This window comes from Glycine soja, chromosome 19 (assembly GCF_004193775.1).
Source record: "Glycine soja cultivar W05 chromosome 19, ASM419377v2, whole genome shotgun sequence".
Taxonomy (NCBI): Eukaryota; Viridiplantae; Streptophyta; class Magnoliopsida; order Fabales; family Fabaceae; genus Glycine; species Glycine soja.
In genome coordinates, this window is record NC_041020.1 from 40,201,955 (window position 1) to 40,227,633 (window position 25,679).

At 32.2% G+C, this 25,679-nt stretch overlaps 3 protein-coding genes across 5 annotated transcripts; 2 read left to right on the top strand and 1 right to left on the bottom strand.

Moving 5' to 3' along the window:
* The first annotated feature begins 62 nt into the window (after positions 1–62).
* LOC114398832 (pyruvate dehydrogenase E1 component subunit alpha-2, mitochondrial-like) lies at positions 63–6,634 on the top strand. Its single transcript, XM_028360956.1, has 3 exons — positions 63–353; positions 419–571; positions 6,416–6,634. Exons 1-3 carry the CDS (start codon positions 63–65, stop codon positions 6,632–6,634), a joined length of 663 nt encoding a protein of 220 aa, XP_028216757.1.
* A 4,394-nt stretch (positions 6,635–11,028) lies between these two features.
* Positions 11,029–14,083, top strand: LOC114398980 (zinc finger CCCH domain-containing protein 30-like). Of its 3 annotated transcripts, none has more exons than XM_028361077.1 (2): positions 11,029–11,156; positions 11,430–14,083. In XM_028361077.1, exon 2 carries the CDS (start codon positions 11,451–11,453, stop codon positions 13,452–13,454), a length of 2,004 nt encoding a protein of 667 aa, XP_028216878.1. In that variant the 5' UTR covers positions 11,029–11,156; positions 11,430–11,450; the 3' UTR covers positions 13,455–14,083. The 3 variants fall into 3 exon arrangements, with proteins under 3 accessions (XP_028216878.1, XP_028216876.1, XP_028216877.1); XM_028361075.1 differs by lacking the exon at positions 11,029–11,156 and adding an exon at positions 11,198–11,350; XM_028361076.1 differs by lacking the exon at positions 11,029–11,156 and adding an exon at positions 11,221–11,350 and having other exon boundaries at positions 11,427–14,083.
* An 8,647-nt stretch (positions 14,084–22,730) lies between these two features.
* Positions 22,731–24,819, bottom strand: LOC114399320 (putative pentatricopeptide repeat-containing protein At5g52630). The gene has a single exon (XM_028361496.1). The coding sequence runs from the start codon at positions 24,765–24,767 to the stop codon at positions 23,019–23,021; it is 1,749 nt and encodes a 582-aa protein (XP_028217297.1). The 5' UTR covers positions 24,768–24,819; the 3' UTR covers positions 22,731–23,018.
* Positions 24,820–25,679: the final 860 nt, after the last annotated feature.

The following is a 25,679-nucleotide window of genomic DNA, read 5'->3' on the forward strand; positions in this document are numbered from 1 at the left end:
AGTGTAATTTTTTTTATTTTACAAAAGTTTTTTTTTTAATATTACTACTCCAAAGTCGCATGATGCCGCGCACCTTCTCCTCGGAGCTCCTCACCTTCTTCCGTGATATGGCCCTGATGCGGCGCATGAAGATTGCCGCGGACTCCCTCTACAAGGCCAAGCTCATCCGCGGCTTTTGCCACCTCTACGACGGCCAGGAGGCCGTCGCCGTCGGCATGGAGGCCGCTTCACAAAAATGGACTCCATCATCACCGCCTACTGCGACCACTGCACCTTCCTCGGCCGCGGCGGCACGCTCCCCGAGGTCTTCGCCGAGCTCATGGGCTGCAGGGATGGGTGCTCGAAGGGGAAGGGTGGTTCCATTGATTTTTACAAGGAGAGTGGGTTCTACGGTGGGCATGGGATTGTTGGGGCGCAGGTTCCGTTGCGGTGTGGGTTGGCGTTTGCGCAGAAGTACTCCAAGGATGAGAGTGTCACTTTTGCTATGTATGGAGATGGTGCTGCCAATCAGGGACAGCTCTTTGAGGAGGCGCTTAACATTGCTGCACTTTGGGATCTTCCTGCTATTTTGGTCTGCCAGAATAATCAGACTGAAATCATAAACAATTTTATGATTTCAATTTATTTTTTTTAAATGGTACGGTAAAATAAAAAAAAATTATAATAAAGTTGTAAATAATTTTACTACTTTAATTAACAAAAATAAAAAATTAAAGTAATAACACATGTTAGGACCTATCTTCTTTAGGTAAATAATTCAAAAACAATTCCTACATAAAAAAAAATACTCATTTTGATAAATAAAAAAAAGTCATTTAAATATTTTGTTTCGTTCTCAAAAAAATTACACACAATCCTGTTGTATTTGGTCAATCTTCTTTATCATCAAAAAATCATATATATATGCACAAAATAATGTCAACTTAACTTAAAAAATATTGAGTCAAATAAATTAAAATCAATTTAGATTAACCTATTGATCCATCAAATCAGGTTAAACTTAAGAAAAACAAATTTGAATCCAACTAGATCTATTTTGATTAGTATTCTTTTAATTATTATTTTTTCCTTTTAGCTTTAGCATAAAAAAGATAAAGTGGATCAATTTGGTCCAATCTAATGAGCCACCAAACCTAGTTAGACCACAAAAAATAAACCCTTATAAAATTTGGATTCATCTTATCCAATCCATTTTTTATGTTTGATCTAATAGTTCGAGTCGATTTATTTTACCATCTTTAACACAAGATAAAAGAAAGTGGTAGAACATCAAATTAAGGTTCTGTTCCAATTCCAAAATCATATAAAACAAATTAAACCTACGGAGTTGGGTAGAGAAACCTAGTTATTCTCATAGAAGGGTTAGAACTAGAAGTCACCTTTTAAATAATTAACAAGAGGAAAATATAATTTTATGTGTAGAACAAACAATGATACTAGAATCTTTTGGTTATACAAAATCAAAGAAAAGAAGGGAGATTCTCTTTTGATCTCTCCACTCCACTTCATCTTTTATCAAAAGATTACAAAAATTTTAAATTATGTTTGAAAAGCACTCGTTGGGTGCAAACTGAATGCAATGTAATAATAAAGTGACCCTTTCCCTTCCTTGAATACTCATTTATAAAATGGACCCACTAAAAAACTTATTCAAATTTTCGTATGGGAATAAATAATAAAGTTTTATGTGGTATCTTAAGTGACATATAAATAGTTCCAAATCTTGTGTAGAAGTTATCCTTTCCTGGAATATAAAGTGGGGGGCAACGAGGAAATGGGGCATAGCATATATAATTACCCTTTCAGCAGTTCAACAACTAAAGCCCGTGACTCAAGTTCTTGTTTTATTATCTAAGTTTAATTTGCTCATATATAAAACTAATAAGACAGACAAAAAAATTGTGATGAGGTGCTTGGCTAGAATTGGTGGAAAAAACATGGACGGAAGATACAGCAATATCGATGAACAAATTTATTTTATTTTTTACATAGTATATTACGTTAGAATTTGATAATAAAATAATATTGTAAGAGAAATATATAATTAAGGAATGTTAACACAAGGAATTAAAGATTCATCTAGTTAAAAAAAATTTACATGGTATAGGACGTTAGAATTTGATAATATGAAGGAATCTTGATTTCTATAAATTATGAATTTGTGGTATTATGATTTTTAGGAATAGTTAAAATTCATCTCGTTAGTAATAAAAATAAAAAATTTAAGGAATGTTTTCACAGGGAATTAAAGATTCTTACGAGTAGGTGAGTTTTTTTATTTTGATGATTTATCTTACAAACTACTTATTGAACTTGCTATATACGGAGCGTCCAGATTAAAAAAAAATCAATTCAAATCAAATTTAACTCGAGATTAATTAAATTTAAGCAATAATATTTAAAATAAATGAAAAGTAATATATATATATATATATATATATATATATATATATATATATATATATAATGTATGTGTGACTTAATAAGAAACAAAACAACTCACATAAAAAATTATTTAAAAAAGGCTCAAATTTATAATGCAAAAATGCAAATGGGATATGATACTTGGTGAAAAGGTTTTAATTTTCCTGTAGCACTCTTCATTCCTATAATTTTCTCACATGTTCCTTTCACTAATTTATTGTTCTGTAAGCTATTGCATCGAATTTTCTACTGAAGAAACAATTTCCTTAAATTGGAGAATGTATGGAAGGAAGGGGAAATGCATTTGATTAAAAGTTTTGTCCTGTCAAGATCCGCATAAACATATTTGTTATACTATATGATAACAACGTGTGCATGTTGCTTTTCTACCATACAATACCGTGAAGTAAGTTTAATATATCAATTTAAAATTTTCTGATTCATTTATTGTGTGAGAAGGATGTCCCAGGTGATTGTTATCAAACTGAAAATTTTATATTTATATTTTAAGTGATTATTTAAATTCGTAAAATAATTAAAATTTATTTCTCTCATGTTCATATCATTTATGTGAATAGAGCTATTTTTGTTGTAAGTTTAATTGAAGAAAAAGTAACTTAGGTGATCAAATTAAATTAAATTGATATAATAATTCAATTACAAAAGGTGGTATATCATATATTTTAATTTTTCTTAACAAACTCGATCATGTTAGGTTTAGTACTAAATAGTTTACTTCAAATTATACTTATATACTAAAAACTCCCATATTTAATATTATTGGAACAGGAGATTTTAATTCTTAATCAGTTTTCTTTTTCAACTACTACTCTAAACTAGGGGTGACCCTTTGCACACTTCTAAGGAGTGAACCTACCAGAGAGAGAGTGGAAAAAAAAAAAAAGTGGATCAGCATTTGTATTGCAGTTTAAAATATTTAAAACTTTTCTTTAACAAACTCGATCATGTTAGTTGTTAGTATAATTAATATGTTAAAGAAATATCAATTGTTAAAGAAAAGATTTAAAAAGTGGACCACTCTTGGATATTATAGCATGGTTGTGTTTATGGAATTTGACTTTTTTAACAGTGAAGTTCACTATAAAAAAATCTCAATTGTTCATACAAAATATGAAAAAAAAAATCATAAATTAATTTACAACTTAGTGTATATATCATATTAATTTATAGTTTTCCAATAATGATAATTATTGTGTTTTTCAAATTAGTCCTACTAAAACGACAGTTCGAGATAGCTAGCTGGTGCGTGTAGTTATAGTAATTATTTATGTTCTATCTCTATCATTAATGCCTTTCACATTTCATTCTCTAACAATACTCAATTAGATACATGTAAAAAAGAAAAAGAAGAATTTAAAGAGAAAGAGAAACAACAAAATATGACATATTGATAATCTTCAATATTTGGTTTGTGTAATATAATCAGTCATCAATATCAATAACCATGCAAAATGTTGCACCATCTTGCACAAGATATACCATATAAGTTTATTATGGTTGTGATCGGTCTTTATATCAAACATAATCAAATCTTATGAGTTATGAATTGTTTCTTATCAATTAATAATCTCAAATATATGTTACGTGAAAATTAGTTAAAATCATAAATTTATGAGAAGTTTTGTGTTTTTTTTAAATATTTTTTTTTTACTAGAGTTGAATCTAAAATCAAGTGAATTTGGAATATGAAAGATTTAAGCAAAATAATTACACCCCAATCACCTTTATAAATTATTAACAACCTTCAATGAATTTAGCTTAATTGTTGATAGGGATGCATGAATTATTATAAACTCATGATATACATTTTTTATTTCTATGAATTAAAAAAAATCATTAACAACTTATAATGTGATATTGTCCTAAAAAACTGGTTTAAATATAATCAACTTCTCATCAACTATTCTAAAAGAAATTAATTGAGAAGTCAGTTGATTTTCTTTTTTTGACCAGTAACTTTAGTTTCAAAGTTACCGAGTTTCTAATGGTGAAATGGAAAATGGAGCATTTTGGAAAAACATAAATGAAAGGTGGGCAATTTGGAATAATATCATATCATTCATCACAAGGGGTGCTTTGAATTGTTACTCCATCCAAGTTGAGAATATTGAATTCAGATTAATCGATTAAACCTCTCCCATTTATTTTGAGATTACTGATTTTGAGAAACATGCTGATAACCTTACAAACTACTACAAAGTTTATGAAGAAAGTCCCCGTGATCATATCCTATTGGCTTGGGTAAAGTTTCTGATATGCTGCTGTTATTTTTTTGTAAGATCTTGTGGTTCCATTGGAAGTTTTTGTATGCTTAATTTTGGTTTGTAAACCCTTAAGCCCAGACCCAGGCTAGCATTACTGGGAGTTACTATTGACCCAACAATATTATTAATGACTCCTATTAAGTGGTTGGAATTTCTTTTTCCAAAAATGTCATTTACATGGAAATACGTTTTCATTATATAACTGTATACAAAATCCATAATGAAAACTTGTTTCTCTTAGTCCAAGGTCCAAACTAATAATTAAATCAAATTATTCTTTTTTGTGTTCCAATTTTTTGGTTTGGACTTTGAACGGCTCTCAAAGCATAATTTTTTTATTTAATTTTAATTTTGGTCATCTAATTTAATTTTTAAGTTAAATTTAGTTCTCTTAATATTAAAATATTCAATTAGGTCTATAATTTTTAAAAATAATTTAATTAGATCTTTTCTTTTTAAAAGTTTCAATTATGATCCTTATTTTTTAAAATGGATTCAATTGGATCCTATTATAAATGAAACTCAATCCTATTTTTCAAAAATTAGGGAGCAAATAAAAGAAAAAATATGACCAAACTCAACCATTTTTTAAGTTAAAGAACTTAATTAAATCTTTTAATAAGAAGAAAATCAAATTAAATCTAAAAAATAAATTACAGGACTAAAATAGTAATTAAACCTAATTTTTTCATAACACTTTTTTAGAATTCACACTATTCCTTTCTCCATTACTTTTAAAATTTTAACTTCAAAATGTATTAAATCCTTATTTACAAAATTAAATTAGAAAGTGTTTTACAAATTACTTTCCAAAATTAAATTCTCGTTATAGCAACATCAACAATCATGTTAGCATAGACGCATGATAATGATTGTGGTGGTAGTCATGACAACAGTCATGATAAGAGTAATGCATGTTGGTCACGACCCCAATAAAAATCATGACAATAGTGATCATGAATTTATAATGGTGATGATAGGTTAAAAAAATATTTGAATGTGATAAATTAGATATTTAATATTTTGTTCGATAAATTTTTTAAAAATTTGATAGTTACATAATATTTTAATTTAAATATTTTCAATCTAAATTTTTTATTTAAATTTTTTAATTAAAATTAATAATTTTTATTTTTATATAAGATGATGATTCTGATAAAAGTCTTTATTTTTATATATTTCAACAAACTAATGTAATTGCTAAATTTGAATTTGAGTTGTTCCAAAAATGTGGAGATGATCATGTTGATAGTCCCTTTTTTTCTTCTACACTAATAGCCTTCACAACAGGTAATATGGATATGAGGTGGCTTAGTCCTTTATTTTTTTTTTTTATAGCAAATTATACTTGTCTCTCTTTGGTCTAACATTTAATACACTTGTTTGTATCCCTCCCAAAAATGTCATCACTTTAACCTCTCCTCATACATCACTTTATTAACTATGTTAATTTTTTTTAAAATTTCAAAATAACCCTTGTTAATTTCAAAATAACCCTCGTTACTTAAGACCCGTGTAAGGTCTCTTAAACTGTGTAAGCTCCCTGAAATTTGAAATACCCAAATTGTTGTGCTAGGGTTTGCTCCCAAACTCGTGCTCCTATGTTGTAGTCTGAAAATTGAGGGTATTTTCATAGAATTGTGCTCGTGCGACGCTGCTATGCCCTGCGATAGAGTATCCTAGGGATCGTGGGGCGTGTTCTACAGTGCGTATGGGTTGTGTGGGTGGCATCGCCCTCTGGTGTTAGTTTCGGCAATGCCGTCCGAGGGTCCTTTTGTGGGAGATCAGCGACCAACGCGCCGCCGCACACGGAGGTTGCATCCCAGTCAAATCAGCGAGATTGCATTGTCGTCGCAGACTTGGAGGGCCACCAGGTCGCGTCGAGAACCGCACCAGGCTGCGTTGAAACTACGTCGAACCAATGAGAATGACGCTTGGCACGAACACCACACCTCCGCGTCAGCGTCACACATAGTTTTGCTTTTGCGATATTTTTTTTTCTATTCTCATTTCTCAACTCTGATCTGAGTTTTGGTTCTGTCATGTGTATTTGTTTTTATGATTCTTGTTTGAATATGATTCCTTGTTGGAGAAAGTTGAATATAATTATAAGATTAATTATTGTCAGTAAAAATTAAAATCAAGCCAAACAAAATAATTTGCACCGCCTCCAATTTTCACTTGTATCGATTGCAATTTTCATCTCCTCCCTTTGAATCAAGTGTTGTTTCTTTCTTCCACTGCGAGTGTTTGTGAGTTGTTAATTTGAGAAGTTTTGATGAGATTGATGATGGATATTGTGGGGAAGGAAGGTTTAAGGAGGAAGAAATTAGAAGTTTTTGTAGGGATAAAATAATGAGGGGATACTAGTGTCAGAAGAGAAGTAAGTGTAATTTGTTATTTCTTGTCACCTATAATGGATGCAGTTACGTGAATTTGTGAGTATTTTTTTTTATCTTAAACAGCTTATAACCAATTTATCAGTAGTTACGCATTAGAGCTTGTGTAAAGATTGCTTTAGCGGAATCAAACACATGGATTGAGAAGTAATCTATAAATATAAAACACATATACCGGACACGACACGGACATGTGGACATCTGTAATATAATATGAATGTAATATGGGTGTTGATGTATGTCGAACACTAAACACGATAAGGAACTGAAGTGTCCGCGCTATTATAGAAAGTAATAGCCACATAAAATTGTTCAGTCAAGACTAACTCATTACCCATTACTGTCAACATTAATTCTCAAATTAACCAAATGCAACAACATAAAATTCAGCTTTGGTTTCGTCATGCACAACGCGCAAGTTATAGAAAACGACAATTTTTTATATATATAAAAAAAAAGAATTGTTTTGGAGCAAGTTGAGATTTGAGAATGAAGCAAGGAACCACTTGGTGGCGATAGAATCCGTCAATGCAGTGAGTGTAGGACAAGTGTCCGCTAAGCAACGAGGCAGGTGGCATTTGGACCCATGATAGGGAGCCATGGTAGCCGGCCAAATTTCCATGAAAGATAAGACTGTCTCTATTCATCACCTTGTCCCCACCACAAAATCAAAGTGAGAAAAGGTTACTTTCTTGCCCTATATATATATATATATATATATGCTTTTAAATTATTCTTACTTCCCCATTTTTGGATTACTTGGCCAATTTTAAAAGGCAAAATTGAGAAAAAAAAGGGCATATCTTAGCCTACCATTTGGTGCACCAATTATAAAGTTTTATTTATTGGGTCTTACTTTAATTTTTAATACATGCAATTGCATGAATGCATTTGCAGTTTTGCACATACAGCACTTGTGCGGTCTCCTGTCCATCTTATCTGCGGTCCCCACCTTTGAAAATGAGAGAGAGAGGGAAACTCAAAACAAAAACAGTGGGCTTGGTTTGGGCGTTCAATTTTCCAAATACAAATTCATTTATGTAGCATAAGAGACATCTCTAATATTTATTTATTTTATTTGAATGTGTATTTCATTGACAATAAAATTAAGTTAATTGAAAGCTAAAAAATTAGTTAAAAATAACTTATTAAATTATAAGATTAACAGTTGAAAATTATAAAATGATAAAAAAATCATAAAATTATAATTTATTTAAAAATACTAATTAATCATAAAATTTGATTAATATATTAAAAATAAAAATAATATAAAATATAAAAAATTAGAATTTATAAAATGTTATTTTAAATAATACTTAAAAAAATATTAAAAAAGCGATTAAAAATTTATTTATTGAATAGTCAAACAAATTTTTTAACTGATAACAAAAAATTAAAAAATAACATAACAATTATGTTTATAACTAACTAGTCAATTTTTTCTTAACTACTTATCCCATTTAATCTATTATATTTTATGTTTATTTTAAATTAAATTTCAATAATATTTTAAAAAAATAACAATAATTAATCATTCGTAAAATGGATAATCCCTGAGAGAACAAAGCACGTTCTAGATAACACGCTATGCATGGGTCAATATATCGAGGAAAAAAATACAAGGAATTATCCGTGACATATAGTTTAGTGGTTTATTACACAATGGACTAATTTTGTTTAAATTTATTTTATAAAAATAAAATAAATAATTTTATATTCTTTTAAGAAACAAATCCTATTTATTTTTTCAAAAAATACTTATATAAAAAGTATTATTTTTAATTTTTTTTAAAAATTAAACAAACCAACTTAATGTTTCGTTTTCGTCTTGGAAGGTGTGTTATCAAATAGTACGTAACATCAAATGGTCAAGCGCGTGATGAAGAAATTTGTTGGTTTTAGATTTTTAACAACTCTGATTTAGTCTCTGATGACATGCAATCATAGTTGAATTCTTTTCTCTTAAATGAGTTAACTAAATTTGTTGTGTTAATTTGAAACAATAACAGACGGGATGTATCATAAATTAACTAGCTAATGAGATTTGGATTAGGGTATTTACTGATATTTTTAAGTGTTACAAATAATTTGCATGTTTAATTGTGGGTAATCGTTCATTGTCTAATTTGGAGCTGGGATATTGGAGTAGCGATATTCGTAAGTTCCACATATAGATTTGATTGTATGAACAAACTACTTGCCAAAGTTTTTGTCTTTCTAGGCTGAGTAAAATAATTGACTCAATGATATTTTTCTAACTAATATGATTTCATCCAAAAAAAAGAGCTAAACACATATTTTTAGTCTCTAATCTTTTTATTAAAATTTGTTTTATTCTTTTATCTTTTAAAAGATTTATTCTGATCTTATATTTCTCAAATATTACTCTTTTAAAATAATGATTATTTTTAATTTTGGGGCACAATTTTAATATTTTTTTAGTAATTAAAGATTTTTAACTTATCCCATTAAAATCGCCAATATGAAAACTATGACCCAATTAATATTCAAACAAAAAAAGATGTAAAAAAATAAAATTTGCATGAAAAATAAGTTCATGAGCAACTAAAAAATTAAAAAAATCTAATGATATTTTTTATATAATATAAGAACATTATTGTTCTTGTTGGTTAAAATGTTAAGGTTAAAAACTCTTTAGGTCACATAAAACCTATTATATTTAACTAAACAGATTTTTAAAACATCTTAAACTAATTTGTTAATTAATAAACTTGGTCCGACTTAGATTTAAAATAGGTTAAACCATATACTATTCCTTCCGCTTTATTTGTTTTTATGAATTTTGAGTTAAAAAGAGTGTGATAGAAAAAAAAACAATAGTGAAAATTAAAGATTCTCCAATAAAAGAAGGAAGGAAGAAATGCTAAAAAAGGTTTTTGGTCAATTTTTCTTAATTTGTATTCATATAATAACTTGCATTTAGGAAAAGTACAATTGACAAGGAAATCATATATTTTTTAAAGTATAGTTGATATCGATCGACTTGATAGTTTTTAATTACAATCAAAAAAATAAATTAAAAATTCAAGTAAATAAATAAGACAAATATCTTAATAATGACAGATGACAGAAATAAATGACAAAAAAATGACTAAAAAATTATCAAGAGAAAGCTAAAAGAATAAAAAAAATTAAAATGACATATACAACATTTTTTTTCCATCGAAATGCATATACAACATTGAAAAACCTAAAATATTCTAAAAGCCATCACATAAAGGAAATTATGCTAAAACAGTAGTAACAATAAAGGAAGATTGTGATACCATGCTTTTTATCTTATCAATTATGTATTTCCCTTTTCTAAATTTATTCTCCTTGCTTTATTTTTTTATAGAAAACATAATAGCATGGATCCTGAATATAAATCCCTATTTCATGAGTGTTGTTGTATGCAGCATGTCTTTTCTCTTTCTTTTTCCTTTTTTTATTTTTTATTTCTCCATGATTTGACTCACTCCCGTTCCACCATTAAACCACAATTGACCAGTGTCTGAAATCCGCGTCCGTACGGTACACCCGGATTCCAACACCTCATTCCAATGCACTTCAATGCAACCGGTTGGATCCGGTCACCGCACTCTGCTGATTCACCTAACCGGTGAAATCACCCGGCTTTTCAGTTTTGACCTCCACGGCCGGTTTCCCTCCATCAATGTAGTACTTTCGCATAAAAGAACAATCAGTGGCACACGTGTCACCCCATGATTAGCTGAGCTGACGAAAATCTCGAACCGGTTTCAGAGAAAGCTTTATATACAGTTCCAATAAATCCCCGCCACGTGTGCACTAGATCCTCGTTTTTATCGCATGTGAGGTGAATTTCCAGAAAATTTCAGCGAACGACAACTGGGGAAAGTGTTAAACTATTACAAGGAGGAGCCTTTGTCGTAACTCGTTCCAAGAATAAAAATCAGCGAAATCACCATTCTACCCCTAGACTTTTCCGAAAACGACGATCGAGTCCGAGGCGGAATGTGATTGGGAAACAAAAAAGGCGATCGCAGAAGAATAATCAATCAAACCCGTAATTTCTTTATTTCCTTTTTACTAAAATAGTGATGTTTTCAATTTTCATGCATGAAATGGAATATTGGATGTATATATAAAAATAATAATAAAAGTTGGATTTTTTTTTCTTCTTTAATGTGATACACATAGATAGTTGGCTTTAGTATGTATCTGGTGCGTGTGTGTGTTTAAATTCAATAAGAGACTAAGGTATGTGTTTTTAATGCTTTTGGATGTTTGTTGTAGTGCATATGTTCTTGAATGTAAATTTTACTATTTTGTTTAGCAGTTGAAGACTTGAAGCCATGAGATGAATCACTTATCTCTTGACACTGAAGATTCTCTTGCAAGCTTGCTGCTGGAGCTTGCAGCCAACAACGATGTTTCGGGTTTCAAAAGATTAATCGAGTGTGAACCTTCCTCCATAGACGAGGTTGGGTTGTGGTATGGCCGCCACAAAGAGTCAAAGAAGATGGTCAACGAGCAAAGAACTCCTTTGATGGTTGCTGCCACCTACGGTAGCATTGATGTCATGACGTTGATTCTTTCTCTATCAGAAGCTGATGTGAACCGATCATCTGGCCTTGACAAAAGCACTGCACTTCACTGTGCAGCTTCAGGTGGGTCTGAAAACGCCGTCGATGCTGTGAAACTGCTTCTAGAAGCAGGCGCTGATCGGAATTCTGTTGATGCCAATGGTCGCCGACCCGGGGATGTTATTGTTTCTCCACCGAAGCTTGATTATGTGAAGAAGAGTCTGGAAGAGCTTCTTGGAAGCGATGATTGGAGTCTCCTTAGGGTGATGAGGAGCACATGCAATGGGTGTTCAGCGGAAGATTTGAAGATGAAGACAAATGAAGTGAGTGAGAAGAAAGAGTACCCTGTTGATCTGTCCCTTCCGGACATAAAGAACAGCATATACTCAAGCGATGAGTTTCGAATGTACTCGTTCAAGGTTCGACCTTGTTCGAGGGCTTATTCACACGATTGGACTGAATGCCCCTTTGTTCATCCAGGGGAAAATGCCCGAAGAAGGGACCCGAGAAAGTTCCATTATAGTTGTGTACCTTGTCCTGAATTTCGAAAGGGTGCTTGCAGGAGAGGGGATATGTGTGAGTATGCTCATGGGGTTTTTGAGTGCTGGCTGCACCCTGCACAATATAGAACCCGGCTTTGCAAGGATGGGACTAATTGTGCAAGAAGAGTTTGCTTCTTTGCCCACACCAATGAAGAGCTTAGACCGCTCTATGTTTCAACCGGTTCTGCTGTTCCTTCTCCCCGTTCCAGTGCCTCCTCTGCTATGGATTTTGTTGCAGCCATCTCTCCTTCCTCTATGTCGGTCATGTCTCCCTCGCCGTTCACTCCGCCCATGTCGCCTTCCAGTGCTTCAATTGCTTGGCCTCAGCCTAACATCCCAGCATTGCATCTTCCAGGAAGTAATTTTCATTCCAGTAGATTGAGATCTTCACTCAATGCTAGAGATTTTTCTGTGGATGATTTTGATTTGTTATTACCTGATTATGATCATCATCATCATCAGCAGCAGCAGCAGCAACAGTTCCTTAATGAGTTATCATGCCTATCTCCACATGCTATGAATTGTAATACCATGAACCGCTCTGGTCGAATGAAACCCTTGACTCCTTCAAATCTTGATGATCTGTTTTCAGCTGAGAGTTCTTCTCCTAGATATGCTGATCCAGCATTGGCTTCAGCTGTATTTTCTCCAACTCACAAATCAGCTGTCTTCAATCAATTTCAGCACCAGCAAAGCATGTTGGCACCCCTGAATACTAATTTTGCCTCTAAAAATTTTGAGCATCCTTTATTGCAGGCCTCGTTGGGAATGTCTCCGCGAAATGTCGAACCTATTTCTCCAATGGGTTCTAGGATTTCTATGCTAGCTCAGCGCGAGAAGCAACAATTTCGCAGCTTAAGCTTCCAAGAACTCGGCTCCAACTCTGCTGCTGCCTCTGCCGATTCTTGGTCAAAATGGGGATCACCTAATGTTAAATTGGATTGGCCAGTTGGTGCTGGTGAAGTTGGTAAGCTAAGAAGGTCATCATCATTTGAGCTTGGGAACAATGGTGAGGAGCCTGATTTATCTTGGGTGCAGTCACTTGTTAAGGAATCACCAGCTGAAGTTAAAGATAAATTGGCAACCACTGTCTCATATGTTGCAGCAGCAGCTGCTGGATCCTCCAGTGAGGGATCAAACATTAGCACGCAAATGGAGTCTGTTGTTGATCATGCTGTACTGGGAGCATGGCTTGAACAGATGCAGCTTGATCATCTTGTGGCTCAGCAAAACTGAAATGAGTTTCTGCTGACCCTGAGGTAGTTAACAACAGAAATGTTTCAGTAAATAATAATCATATATATTCGTTTATGAATTTTGTTGATGGAAGAAGGTTACAGTAACTAAGAAAGGAAGCAGTACTAAGAAAAAGAACCACATCACTGAGCAAAATTCATTTTGAGGTTTAGTGTTGCAAAAGTAACTTAGAAGGGTCAGGAAACCACTGGGTGGCGTTCACAGAATTAATGCCAGTGAAGGGTTTTTTGGCTGCCTATCTCTTCAAATTTTAGGTCCACATTCCTGTCAATTTTTCCTTCCTTGAGGAGCAAATGTTGTATCACAATGAAGTCCTATTCCTAAGTTTGATCTATCTTTTGATTTTGTTTCTTTATATTTTGGGGTAGAAACCAAAGTTACAGAAGGGTCATTGGAGTAATTCCTTGTGTCTCTATTTTGTTCCAATTTTGGGGATGAAAACACAGGTTGCTGGATAGTATATGGTATTTCTTTTGTAATCTGGAATCAATAATTGTCGATGCCAGGGAGTGGGTAAATTAGGAATATTTGAACATTGATCCTTTGGGCATGTAACATTCAATTGAAGTTTATTGCTATATTGTTTTTAATACCTATGTCTCTATTCTCAAAATGATACTACATTACTGCACTATCTCAGTGTTAGTAGTTTCTATTTGCGTTGTATAAATTACTGAGTTGTATTGTAGCATCAAATCCTGTTTATGGAGTAGGTGCTGTAGATTGTGCAGGAACTAAAATGTCATTTATATGGATTCTTAGTCTTTTTTGGCAATAGATGAGGCACCATATTACATATTTGATGTCTAGGACTAGTTACCCCCTGGTGATCATATACTATATTGTATCGCAGTGTTTGTAGTTTTTATTTGCATTGTATTAATAACTGAGCTATCTGAGCGTCAAATTCTGTTGTGGAGTAGTTACCGTAGATTGTGCACGAACTAAAATGCCATTTTTATGCATTCTTAGTCTTTATAAAGTAGATGAAACACCATTGTACATATTTGATGTGTAGGACATAGTTAACCCCCATGGATCATATATGGACCTATGAAATTGTGTACTTTGTGCTGTCCTACTCAACAAGCAATTAGAAATCCAATGAAACACGCTTCTGGTCACTTTGAGTTTATATATTTTTAATTGAGCCTCTTGTTATGGTGGACTTATTTGACGTATGTTAATGGAATACACTATATCTCCCAATTCTGTTAGTCGTTTTTTTAGGAGTCGATCAATAGTTTAACAAAGGAGTATGGCATGCTTGATTAAGGTCTATTTTTCTTTAAAAATAATTTATTCATTTAAAAATGTTTTAGAAGTTTTATGATTGTTCGATAACTTAGAATATTGAATTTTTTTAGTATAATATCTTATGAATTTAAAATATAATAGAGAGAAAGAGAACAAAATTGTAAACATAAAATGTTTTTAATGGCTTCACTGTCGGCATTAATCTTTCACTATCACCGGTGCTTTTGATAGCCAGTGTGTGTCATTATATGCTTTTCTAAGTTGGAATTGAGTTGACCTCCATAACCAAATCGATATAAATATATCACTAAAGTTAGATAAAATTCCCCTGAATAAAACAAATCGCTAAGGAATTAATGTAAACAGTTTTACTTTTACTACCATATCAGCATCACCTCCTTATGGACAATTTTTTGTATTGATATACTCTTGATTTGTTCTCGCCTTTTCTTCCAACTTTTGCAGAAGGAATAATAATGCTTCACCACGCATTCATATTCTATAAACATGATATAACCGACCTTCTCTTTTAAGGAACATTTGTATTCTCCTCTATTCTTATTCTGATGAAGAGTAATTGGTAGCTGTAACATTGTCACATACGAAAATTCTTTTTGTTGATAAGGATCTTACACGTGTCATTTTCTATTTTGCTTTAGGAGTGTTACTAGATGTACCCAACATATTACATGAACTGATAAAAATGTCCCTGACTTAAATTTAACAACAAATAAGACGCACCCATATTGAAGGTTTTAATTTTTTTTGAAAAATATTTGTAATAAATTAATTTAAAATTAATGGTCAAAGCAAGAATTAAACATGTGACTTTCATATTATTAGAACAACGTTTTAACCAATTGAGCTAATGAGTTAATTACATTATAAAATAAATTATGTTGTTATACATAACAATAAAATTTCTAATATATATTTAATGCGCATATAAATTTAAATAATAAATTTTGTGATAATTAATTTTGATATAACTCATACGAATTATTTAATCCATATATTTTTTTATAAATAAAAAATATTTACTATTACAAAATTTAATATATATTAAATTTTGTAATAGTAAAAAAAATTAATGCACAAATGAGTAGTTTAACATATTAATAATTAAAAAAAATAAAAAAATTAAGGAATTAAAGAAAAAACAAAAAACCAATACGGATGAAGTTCATCCGTATGATTTATACGGATGAAGTTCATACTTACGGATCAACTTCATCCGTATAATTCATACGGATCAACTTCATCCGTATGTAAAAAATCTACTTACGAATCACCACTCAACCAGAAATTAAAAGGAACAACAAGTCAGGAGCATTTTGGGCATTAATAAAAAATGTTGGGTGTACCAGTAATACTGTTGGGTGCACCTAGTAACACCGTTATTTTAATGCCTCTTCTTTTCTAGAGCATATCAAATGTAATAAATTAGCTTTTGCCATTAGTGCTTGATCCAAATAGGCAATTGATGAGTAGTTTCACAAAAATATTTAACATTCAGTAATCAATATCTTCATGCCTTAATGTTCTTCTTAATTTGGTAGATTAATTAGTTGAACTTTTTCTCTCTCCTAATTTTGGAGTTGGAAGTGTAATAAGAGGAAATTGAGAGAACAAACATATTTACGTGATTTACAGAACAGAATCCAATATGGAAATTTTGGTATTTTTCGTTTTCTCAAGAAGAAAAAGGAAGTGAAATATGAGCAATGTTTATTGCCCAAAAACGTAGAGCTTCTGTAGTTTTTTTTTCTTTAAGATGTAAAATGAGAGGATTGTAGGAAAAAACGAGGATATCTAATGTGAATATGTGATTATACAATTATACAACGGCAAGCAAACTACTTATCCAAAACATATACGTGTGCTTGGTAACATGTTTGTTACCGTCAGCGGAAACAACTCAACTTTGCTTCTATATCATTTTCTTGCTTTGGACATAAATTTGAAGGTTAGCATGAATCACGGATCCTGATTCAAGTATACTAAGAGTATGTTTGGAAATCCATTGGAAAATTATGTTTGGGGTTGTATCTGCAGTGAGATATTAGAAGTAATTTCTCCTTATTCTAATATGGTGATTATTCATTTTTTTTGTCGTGAGTGAGGGTACCTACAAAGACATTCTGATGCTTGAATCATAACTCTTTTCAATATGATAAATAAGAAAAATAAATGCTATATTAAAAATCTCACTATTTAATATTTATATACATATTTTAATGGATTCTTGGTTCATGGGTTTTACTTCCCATGGTTAATGATCCCACTAACATGGAGTTAGTTGCCTAATGATGTTCATAAGGTGATTTGTCTTCTCTTTGTTTTAATCTCTGTCATGATCCTTTCGTACAAGGTTAAGAGTGTTAGGCCCTTATGCGGATTTAAGTTATTTGGGTATTCAATCTTTGCCGAATGGTACTTTATAATGTTTTGATCTATTGCCTAAGTCAAAACAAAGAAAAGACAAATCACCTTATTAACATCATTAGGTAACTAACTCCATGTTAGTGGGATCATTAGCCATGGGAAGTAAAACCCATGAACCAAGGATCCATTAAAATATGTATATAAATATTAAATAGTGAGATTTTTAATATAAGATACATCATTCATTAGCATTTATTTCTCTTATTTATCATATTGAAAAGAGTTATGATTTAAGCATCAGAATGCTTGACTAACACAAAAGGGGTTCTCAACCATACCCTTGTGAGGGTTGTGTCCCTCTAGGTACAGAGGCAAAAGTAATTTTACTAATGAATCAAGATTTTTACTTTTGCTTTAGTTTGTTTTTATCAATTTGATTTGTATTAGAATAGGCGGCGTAGTATTTTCTACTACAAACCAAGCATACACTAAATTATATGTGCAGATTTGGATTTTGGACCCCCAATCATGGATGGGATGGACCCTTGAGACTTTTCTCATTTATTTATCTATATACAGAGAAATAATTTTCTCATACACTTTTGCTTATTTTTTAATTTTAATTTGTTTTAAATAAAAAATCATTTATGGTCATTTAAGTTGTCGTGGTCGACGGGGAAGAAAAAAATGAATGAATGTTCTTTTGGGTCACATACAATTCACTAGATAGGTATTAAAGGAAGGCAATTGCTTTCTGCGCTCCATGAAATACTTCATGCACCTAATGATTTGTGTTATGTAAATTATTTTTAAAAAAGACAAAACAAAAAAGAATTGTGTTATGTATGAATAAACTCTTTCACAATTATTTATCGAAAAAATAAGAACAAAATGTCATTTTTGATTATTTATCTTATTTATTTTGTTCAGTAACCCCTATGTTAAAAAGTTTATTTTAATATTTTATCTTATTTAAAAAATTTAAAATAGTCCTTAGAAGTGTGACGTCCATAAAGAGAGAGTTTAGCTTCCATAAAGAGAGTTTAAAATAGTCCTTAGAAGTGTGACACAAAACAATGTTAATAAGATTCAGATTGCTCCTTCAACTTTTAAAAGTTACTGTGTGTTTGAGTATCCAGTACACAAGCTGGACATGCATCACCTATGACCCAACACAATGTATAGCATATCTGGTTTAGCTTTGACCAAAGATGATTCACGTCAAGTCAGAAGCAAAACAGGTTTAGTTTCTACGTTCTTTTAATTTTTTTACGTGAAAATTTCCACATACGTATGTTGGAGACTTGAAACAAACACACATTTATAGTTACTTTTACATTAAAATTAACGTAAATCACAGAGGAAAACAGATCAAGGAAGTAAAATTAAACATCTACCCTAACGTTCGTGTCCATTGTTAATCAGATTTAGGGTTCGTTTATTTGCAGTGAAAGACCGGAAAAGAAGGAAAATGAACAAAATAATGAGGTAGGATTCTTACTTTTACAAACAAACTTTAATTCAAAATTTTCATTTCAATTCACTTTCATTCTATTTTTTTTCCACTCTACCCAACGAACCTGTAGTCACGTAGAAACAAATATGCGCTGAATCGTCCCTGCTGTCCTTGTCTGAATACGTGCTGTTCTAGCTGTTACTACTTCCCAATCAGAAGCCATCAAAATTGCTAGTTCTTATATTCGTGTCTCCATCTTCTCTATATCTATATGTTTAAATTTGAACGTTGTGGTATGGTATGTTTGGAAAATAAAATAAAAAATGAAGGAAAATAAAATACGAAGAAGATGTACAGTCTTGAATTAAATAACAAACTATAAGTAGCAAAATAAATTTAATTGACAACACATAAATAATGCATTATATCATATAATGAGCACAAGGAAAATTAAATTAAGGTAAAGAATTAAATAGCCTGGGTTGAAGCGCGTAAACGCTATCCTTAGAGAGAAAACGCTCCACTGCACTCTGGTAGGAAAATTTGATTGCGCTTCTCTCCCAAGATACGACAACCCGTTGGTTCCAATCGTGTGCAGCGAAAGGATCCCCGAATCTTATGAACACCAATGCTCTTGCTCTCACAAAAAATAAGTTTTTTATAGGAAAAGAAAGAGACAAATTTTTGGGAGAAAGAAACCAGAGCTATATATAGGCATTTTGCAACAACAAAATATGACCGTTGGAAAACCAACCTACAGTTGTTACAACAAACATAACAAACTAGTTGACTTATTAAAACAAAATCTTAAGAAAATCTAAAATAAATATTCTATTTTATAAAATAGAATTAATATATATTTATAAATTTTAAATTAAAACACAAATATTTATCAACATTCCCCCACATAATTTAAAAATTTAAAATATATTTTCTGAAAGATAATTTGTATAAAAATATAAAAGAAAGAGCATGTGATATTGTATTTCGGTATAAGGAACCTTCTGGGTTTGAGCCTTATACCTAGTGTTTATGAACTTCCATCCGAGAAAAACGTAGTGACTTGATTGTCTTGAACTACATATTCTTTAACCGGACTTTAGTACACAACCCCTACAATATTGGCGTTCAATTAGGTTCTAATCAGTGGTAGCGCGTTACACGGCCTTGCGCTTGTATCTTGTTTCGTGAGTGTCACTTAGAGATTAGCCCATATCTCACAATGGCGGCCCCACCACCACACTCACTAGGTGAATCCTCCAAGAGTGGGTTGTGATCCCCACCCCTACAATAATTGTCATCGGATTCATTAAGAGGTATTTTTTTCCCACCAAAAATACACATATATAAATACCTCAACCTTAATATTGTCACAATTTATAATACACCTCGTCATAGGAATGAGAAACGGAACAACTCCGCCAAATTTTATTTTGGTGTACTTTAGTCAACAAACAATTTCATTGTTACCCGTTGAACTCCATTCATGGGATCACCAATCACACGGAGATGGGTGTCCATTGTTGTAACTAAATAATGGGCTTTAATCTCATTCCCCTCGACGACTCAAATACTTGTTGACATGTCAACCTTTTTGTAAGCGGATCCGCAATATTATTTTCTGACCTGACAAAGTCAAGAGAAATGACACCATGAGAAATCAAATTTCTGATAGACTTATGTCTCACTCTTAAGTGTCTTCTATTTTCATTAAAATTTTTGCTAGTAACTTTAGATATAACAACTTGACTATCATAGTGCATTGGCATTGGAGGTATACATTGCATAATACATTTTAAAGAAATTTAGTCTCACTAGTAGCAGTATTTAAAACAATAATTTTTGCTTTCATGTGAAATAATAATTTGTCTAGTAGATTTTCATGATACTGCACCACCAGCTAAAGTAAAAACATAACCACTTGTTGATTTTGTTTCATCAGAAATCCAATTTGCATCACTAAACCCCTTAATTACTGCAGGAAAACATGTATAATGAATGTCATAATTGATGGTTCCTTTTAAGTATCTAAAAACTCTTTCTAATGCAATCCAATGAGAATGATCACGATTATTAGTATACCTTCCTAATCTACCAACTGCATATGCAATGTCAGACCTAAAGAAGTTTGTCAAATGTAACATAGAACCAATAATTTGAGAATATTCATGTAAAAAAAAATTAGTTTACTCAAACTTTTCTTTAACTCAATAGATGAGTCATAAGGAGCAGAAACATGTTTCACATCAAAATGATTAAACTTCTTTAATATATAGCTTTTCAACATACCAAGATTGGAAGAAATAAAAAATCATACCATCATTTTTCTCTATAAGCTTAATACCCAAAATCACATCTACACAACTAAGGTCTTTCATATCAAAATTTATAGACAAGAAAAACTTCACATCATTTATGAAATGCATATTACTACCAAATATCAATATGTCATTCAGATACAAACATAAAATGACACGTCCATTATTATCAAATTGTTTCACATACACACATTTATCACTATCATTAATTTGAAAATCATACAAAAGAATAACTTAACCAAACTTTTGTGTCAATGCTTTGGAGCTTGTTTCAAACCATACAAAGATTTAACAATTTATTTTTCAAGAAAAAATATTTTCAAAGAAAGTCACATCTCTAGACTCCATAATAGTACCATTAGAAATTTCAGATACTTCTGAATTAATAACTAAGAATCTATAAGTAGTATTATGTAAAAAATATCCAACAAAATATAATTAATATTTTTTTTTCAATTTTCCTTTTCTTATTAATAGAGATATTAACATTTACTACACACCCCCACACTTTAAGATATTTCAGATTTGGTTCTCTTTTTCTCCATAACTCATAAAGATTTTTTTTTGTTTATAAGATACTCTTTTAAGAATACGACATGCAAAATATAAAGTTTCACCAAAGTGTTTATTTTATTATTTTTGTGTGTTATATTTTCACAGACTTATTTTTATCAATGAGTTATATATAAAGAGACAATCAGTCAACATGCAGCAACAAAATACTTGCAGTAATAATAATAACGTTAAACAATAGAAATTAAAAAACCAAACAAAAAACGTCCTGATTTTAAAGACTTGTGTTCTCAGGATCATTTGACCAAGTAAAAGATAACTTCCTGAGGCAGGAATGAAAATAGTGAGATGTTTTTAGTTTTTCACATAAACTAATTCTAAAAGCATTTTATCTTAAACAAAAATACAATTGACAAAGAAAATATTTTTCAACAATTTCATACTAATTTAAAATTTCAGGAAATACATAATATAATAAAAACATTTTTAATGGAACATAATGCATTGTGTTTTCATCCATCAAGTTAAAGAATTGTGTTTTCATCCATTAATTTTTCATGCTTACTAGAAAAGAACTCAATCATATTGACGACAAACATTTTAGATAAAACAAAATGTTACTGTAGAAAAGACTATGCAAGAAGAAAGTGATAACGGTTTTTTTTCTAAGACTGTTGGAAAATAAAATAAAAAATGAAGAAAAATAAAATACGAAGAAGATGCACAGTCTTGAATTAAATAACAAAATAACAGTAGCAAAATAAATTTAATTGACAACACATAAATAATGCATTATATCATACAATGAGCACAAGGAAAATTAAATTAAGGGAAAGAATTAAATAGCCTGGGTTGAAGCGCGTAAACACTATCCTTAAAGAGAAAACGCCCCATTGCACTGGTAGGAAAATTTGATTGCGCTCCTCTCCCAAGATACGACAACCCGTTGGTTCCAATCGTGTGTAGCGAAAGGATCCCCGAATCTTATGAACACCAATGCTCTTGCTCTCACAAAAAATAAGTTTTTTATAAGAAAAGAAAGAGACAAATTTTTGGGAGAAAGAAACCAGAGCTCTCAGCCTGTCATTTCTAGAAAAGAGGACAGAGATATACATAGGCATTTTGCAACAACAAAATATGACCGTTAGAAATATGACTGTTGGAAAACCAACCTACAGTTGTTACAACAAACATAACAAACTAATTAACTTATTAAAATAAAATCTTAAGAAAATCTAAAATAAATATTCTATTTTATAAAATAGAATTAATATATATTTATAAATTTTAAATTAAAACACAAATATTTATCAACATTATCCCTCCAATATCAACAAAAATGCAGATTAGGTTGGCAAATGACACACTTGATTTTATAAATGAAATAATAGCTAGTCTTAAGAATTTTCTTTTGAAGTTCTTCTTTGAGTACAGTACTATAGGCTTCCTATTTTTCCTCGGATCATGTTAGCAGTAATATCAAAAAATAAATAAATGACAAAAAGTGTCAAAATTACCACGATTTTGTACGTGGTGAGATAGCAAAAACAAGTCGTGAGATGATTTTTTTCAGTGATTCTCATCAGTCTCATGTCATGCAGCACCTTATCATCATCACCAATAATCTCCACAAGTGCATTTCCCATCCTCAAATCGGTGGAACCGGTTATTGTCCCTCACAATAATCACCCTTCCAGTACACTTGCTAATAAACTTGATGGCAGTGTGGCAATCACCACAAACTCGCAAGTTCTTCATTACCCTGATAGGCCATTCTGGAGGGAAAGTAATAAGTCCAAACGCAATGGCCAACCTTTCACTATGATACCTTATAGTTTGACTTTTCTCATCCCCATCCACTTCTTTCAACACAAAAGAAGTGTCTGCAACATAACCGGCTTTCGCCATTTCCTCTCCCAACTCCTCCAACTTCTCATAAATTTCCCTGGTTTTCCCATGAGACCTATCCCCAGCAGCAAATGTATGAACCCTATTCCCCTCCTCCACCCAACTCAACCCAGTTTCCTTCTTTATTCCTTGATCCCTCATCATCTTCCTCGCCCTTGCCGCTTCCTCCCATCTTCCAGCAGCAGCATAAGCATTAGACAACAAAACCTGAATCCCAGAACTCACAGCACCCATCTCAAAAACCTTATCAGCCACAAAGGAAGCCAATTCAGTGTTTCCATGAATCCTACACCCTGTCAACAAAGCCCCCCAAACAGATTCTGTGGGCTGCATTGGCATTTCCTTGATAACCAGAACCGCTTCCTCCAACTTCCCAGCACGACCAAGCAAATCCACCAATGTAGCATAATGCTGCGACCCCGGTTCAATACCATGCTCCTTCATCAACCCAAAGCAGTGTTCCCCCTTCTCCACCAACCCTGCATGGCTGCACGCATAAAGCAGACACAAAAATGTGATGAAGTTAGGCTTCACCCCAACACGCTCCATCTCTTCAAACAGCTCAAATGTTCTCCCTGTATGTGCATGCTGAGCACACGCAATCAACATTGCGTTCCACATGCCAAGGTTCCTAACTTTCACCTCCTCAAAAACCTTGTAACCTCCTTCTACAACCCCGCACTTAGAGTACAACGAGATCAACGAGCTAGCCACAAAGCATGAAGAATCAAAACTTGTTTTAAAGCACAGTCCATGCACTTGCTTCCCCAGCTCAAACAACGTGGAAGCACTACACACCCTCAAAACACTAGAAAGCGTAAAATCATTAACCCTTATATCATAATCCTGCTCCAGAGCACGTTTAAACAGGTTCAAAGCCTCCTCGTCGAGACCCATCTGAGAATATCCGTATATCATACCGCTCCAGGAGACGACGTTTTTGTGAGGCATTTCGTCGAACACCTTGCGCGCGAGGTTGACGTCGCCGCATTTAGCGTACGTGTCGACGAGGGAGCTTCCGACGAAGACGTCGTGGTGGTGGGCGGTTTTGAGGGAGAGGGCGTGGAGGGAGAGGGCGAGGGGGAGGGAGGAGAGGGCAGCGACGGACTTGGCGGCGGTGGGGAGTGTGTGATCGTCGGGGAGGAGGCCGTGGCGGAGCATGCGGCGGAAGAAGCGGAGAGCAGGGAGGGGGAGGTCGTTCTGGGCGAAGGAGGAGATGACGGAGCTCCATGTGGTGGCGGATTTGTGGGGAAAAGAATCGAAGAGTTTGAGCGAAGAGTGAGGGAGGTTGGTTTTGGAGTAGAAGTTGATCAAGTGGTGGCACACCAATGGAATGGCTTCGAACCCTAATTTGATAACTTGCCCATGGAGTTGGAGACCCTTCCGGAGGGACCTTGTGTGTGTGAACCACACCAGCACCTTGCAAATGTCTCTGCAGTCGCTCAGAACAACCATGGGACTCAAATTTCAAACTTACCCGCGTCACATCTTATTCTTCTTTTGGGCCTTATCTTAGGCCAAGGTTTTTATTCTCTCTAATTAAACAACTTTCTCTTCTAATCTTATAATTTAAAATAGGCTAAATAGATATTTTGTCATGAAGGGTGTCCTGAAAAATAAAAATATAAAATTTAGTTTTAAAAAATGTAAAAAATGCGATAAATATAACTGATCATTAATTTCTGTTCGTTAATACAATAGCCTATGTGACATAAATAGACGAATTTGTTATTGTCAACGTGATTATATCTAATTGTCATGCATATTTGTTATATAATATTTTATTGATTTTTCGTCTTTCCACTCTATTGACAAATGTCTGAAAGATAAACATACAAAATTTAGTCATCGGTGTAAACAATACGACAAATATATCTAGACATTAACAATAGATTATGACAAATTATAATGATTGCGGTAAAATTTTGGGAGAACTATATCACACTAGTAAGTGTTTGTTTTCGTCATATCATTTTCAAGTTTCATCAACTCTTGAGATATGCATAAAATATTATCAATGAGGCTGAATTTTTATTGTTTTGACGAATTCTTCTTACTTTTCTTCAACTAAAAAAAAATCAATAATTTGGTTGTTAATTTTTGAATAAATGAAATAAACACAGAAAAAAGAAAGAAATTTTACTATAAAACAATAAGAAAATCATTATTTCTTTTTAATAAAAAACTATTTATTTAATTTTTTTTTATAATTTTTTCATAATAAAATATGAATGTCTATTAGTATATACAATGACATCAAATTACAAATTATAATAGTAAAAGTTTGTTAATTTTTAAATTATTTTTTAAAATCATACACAATTATTTTTTATTGACTGATCATTTAAAAAATATAACCTTTAAAAA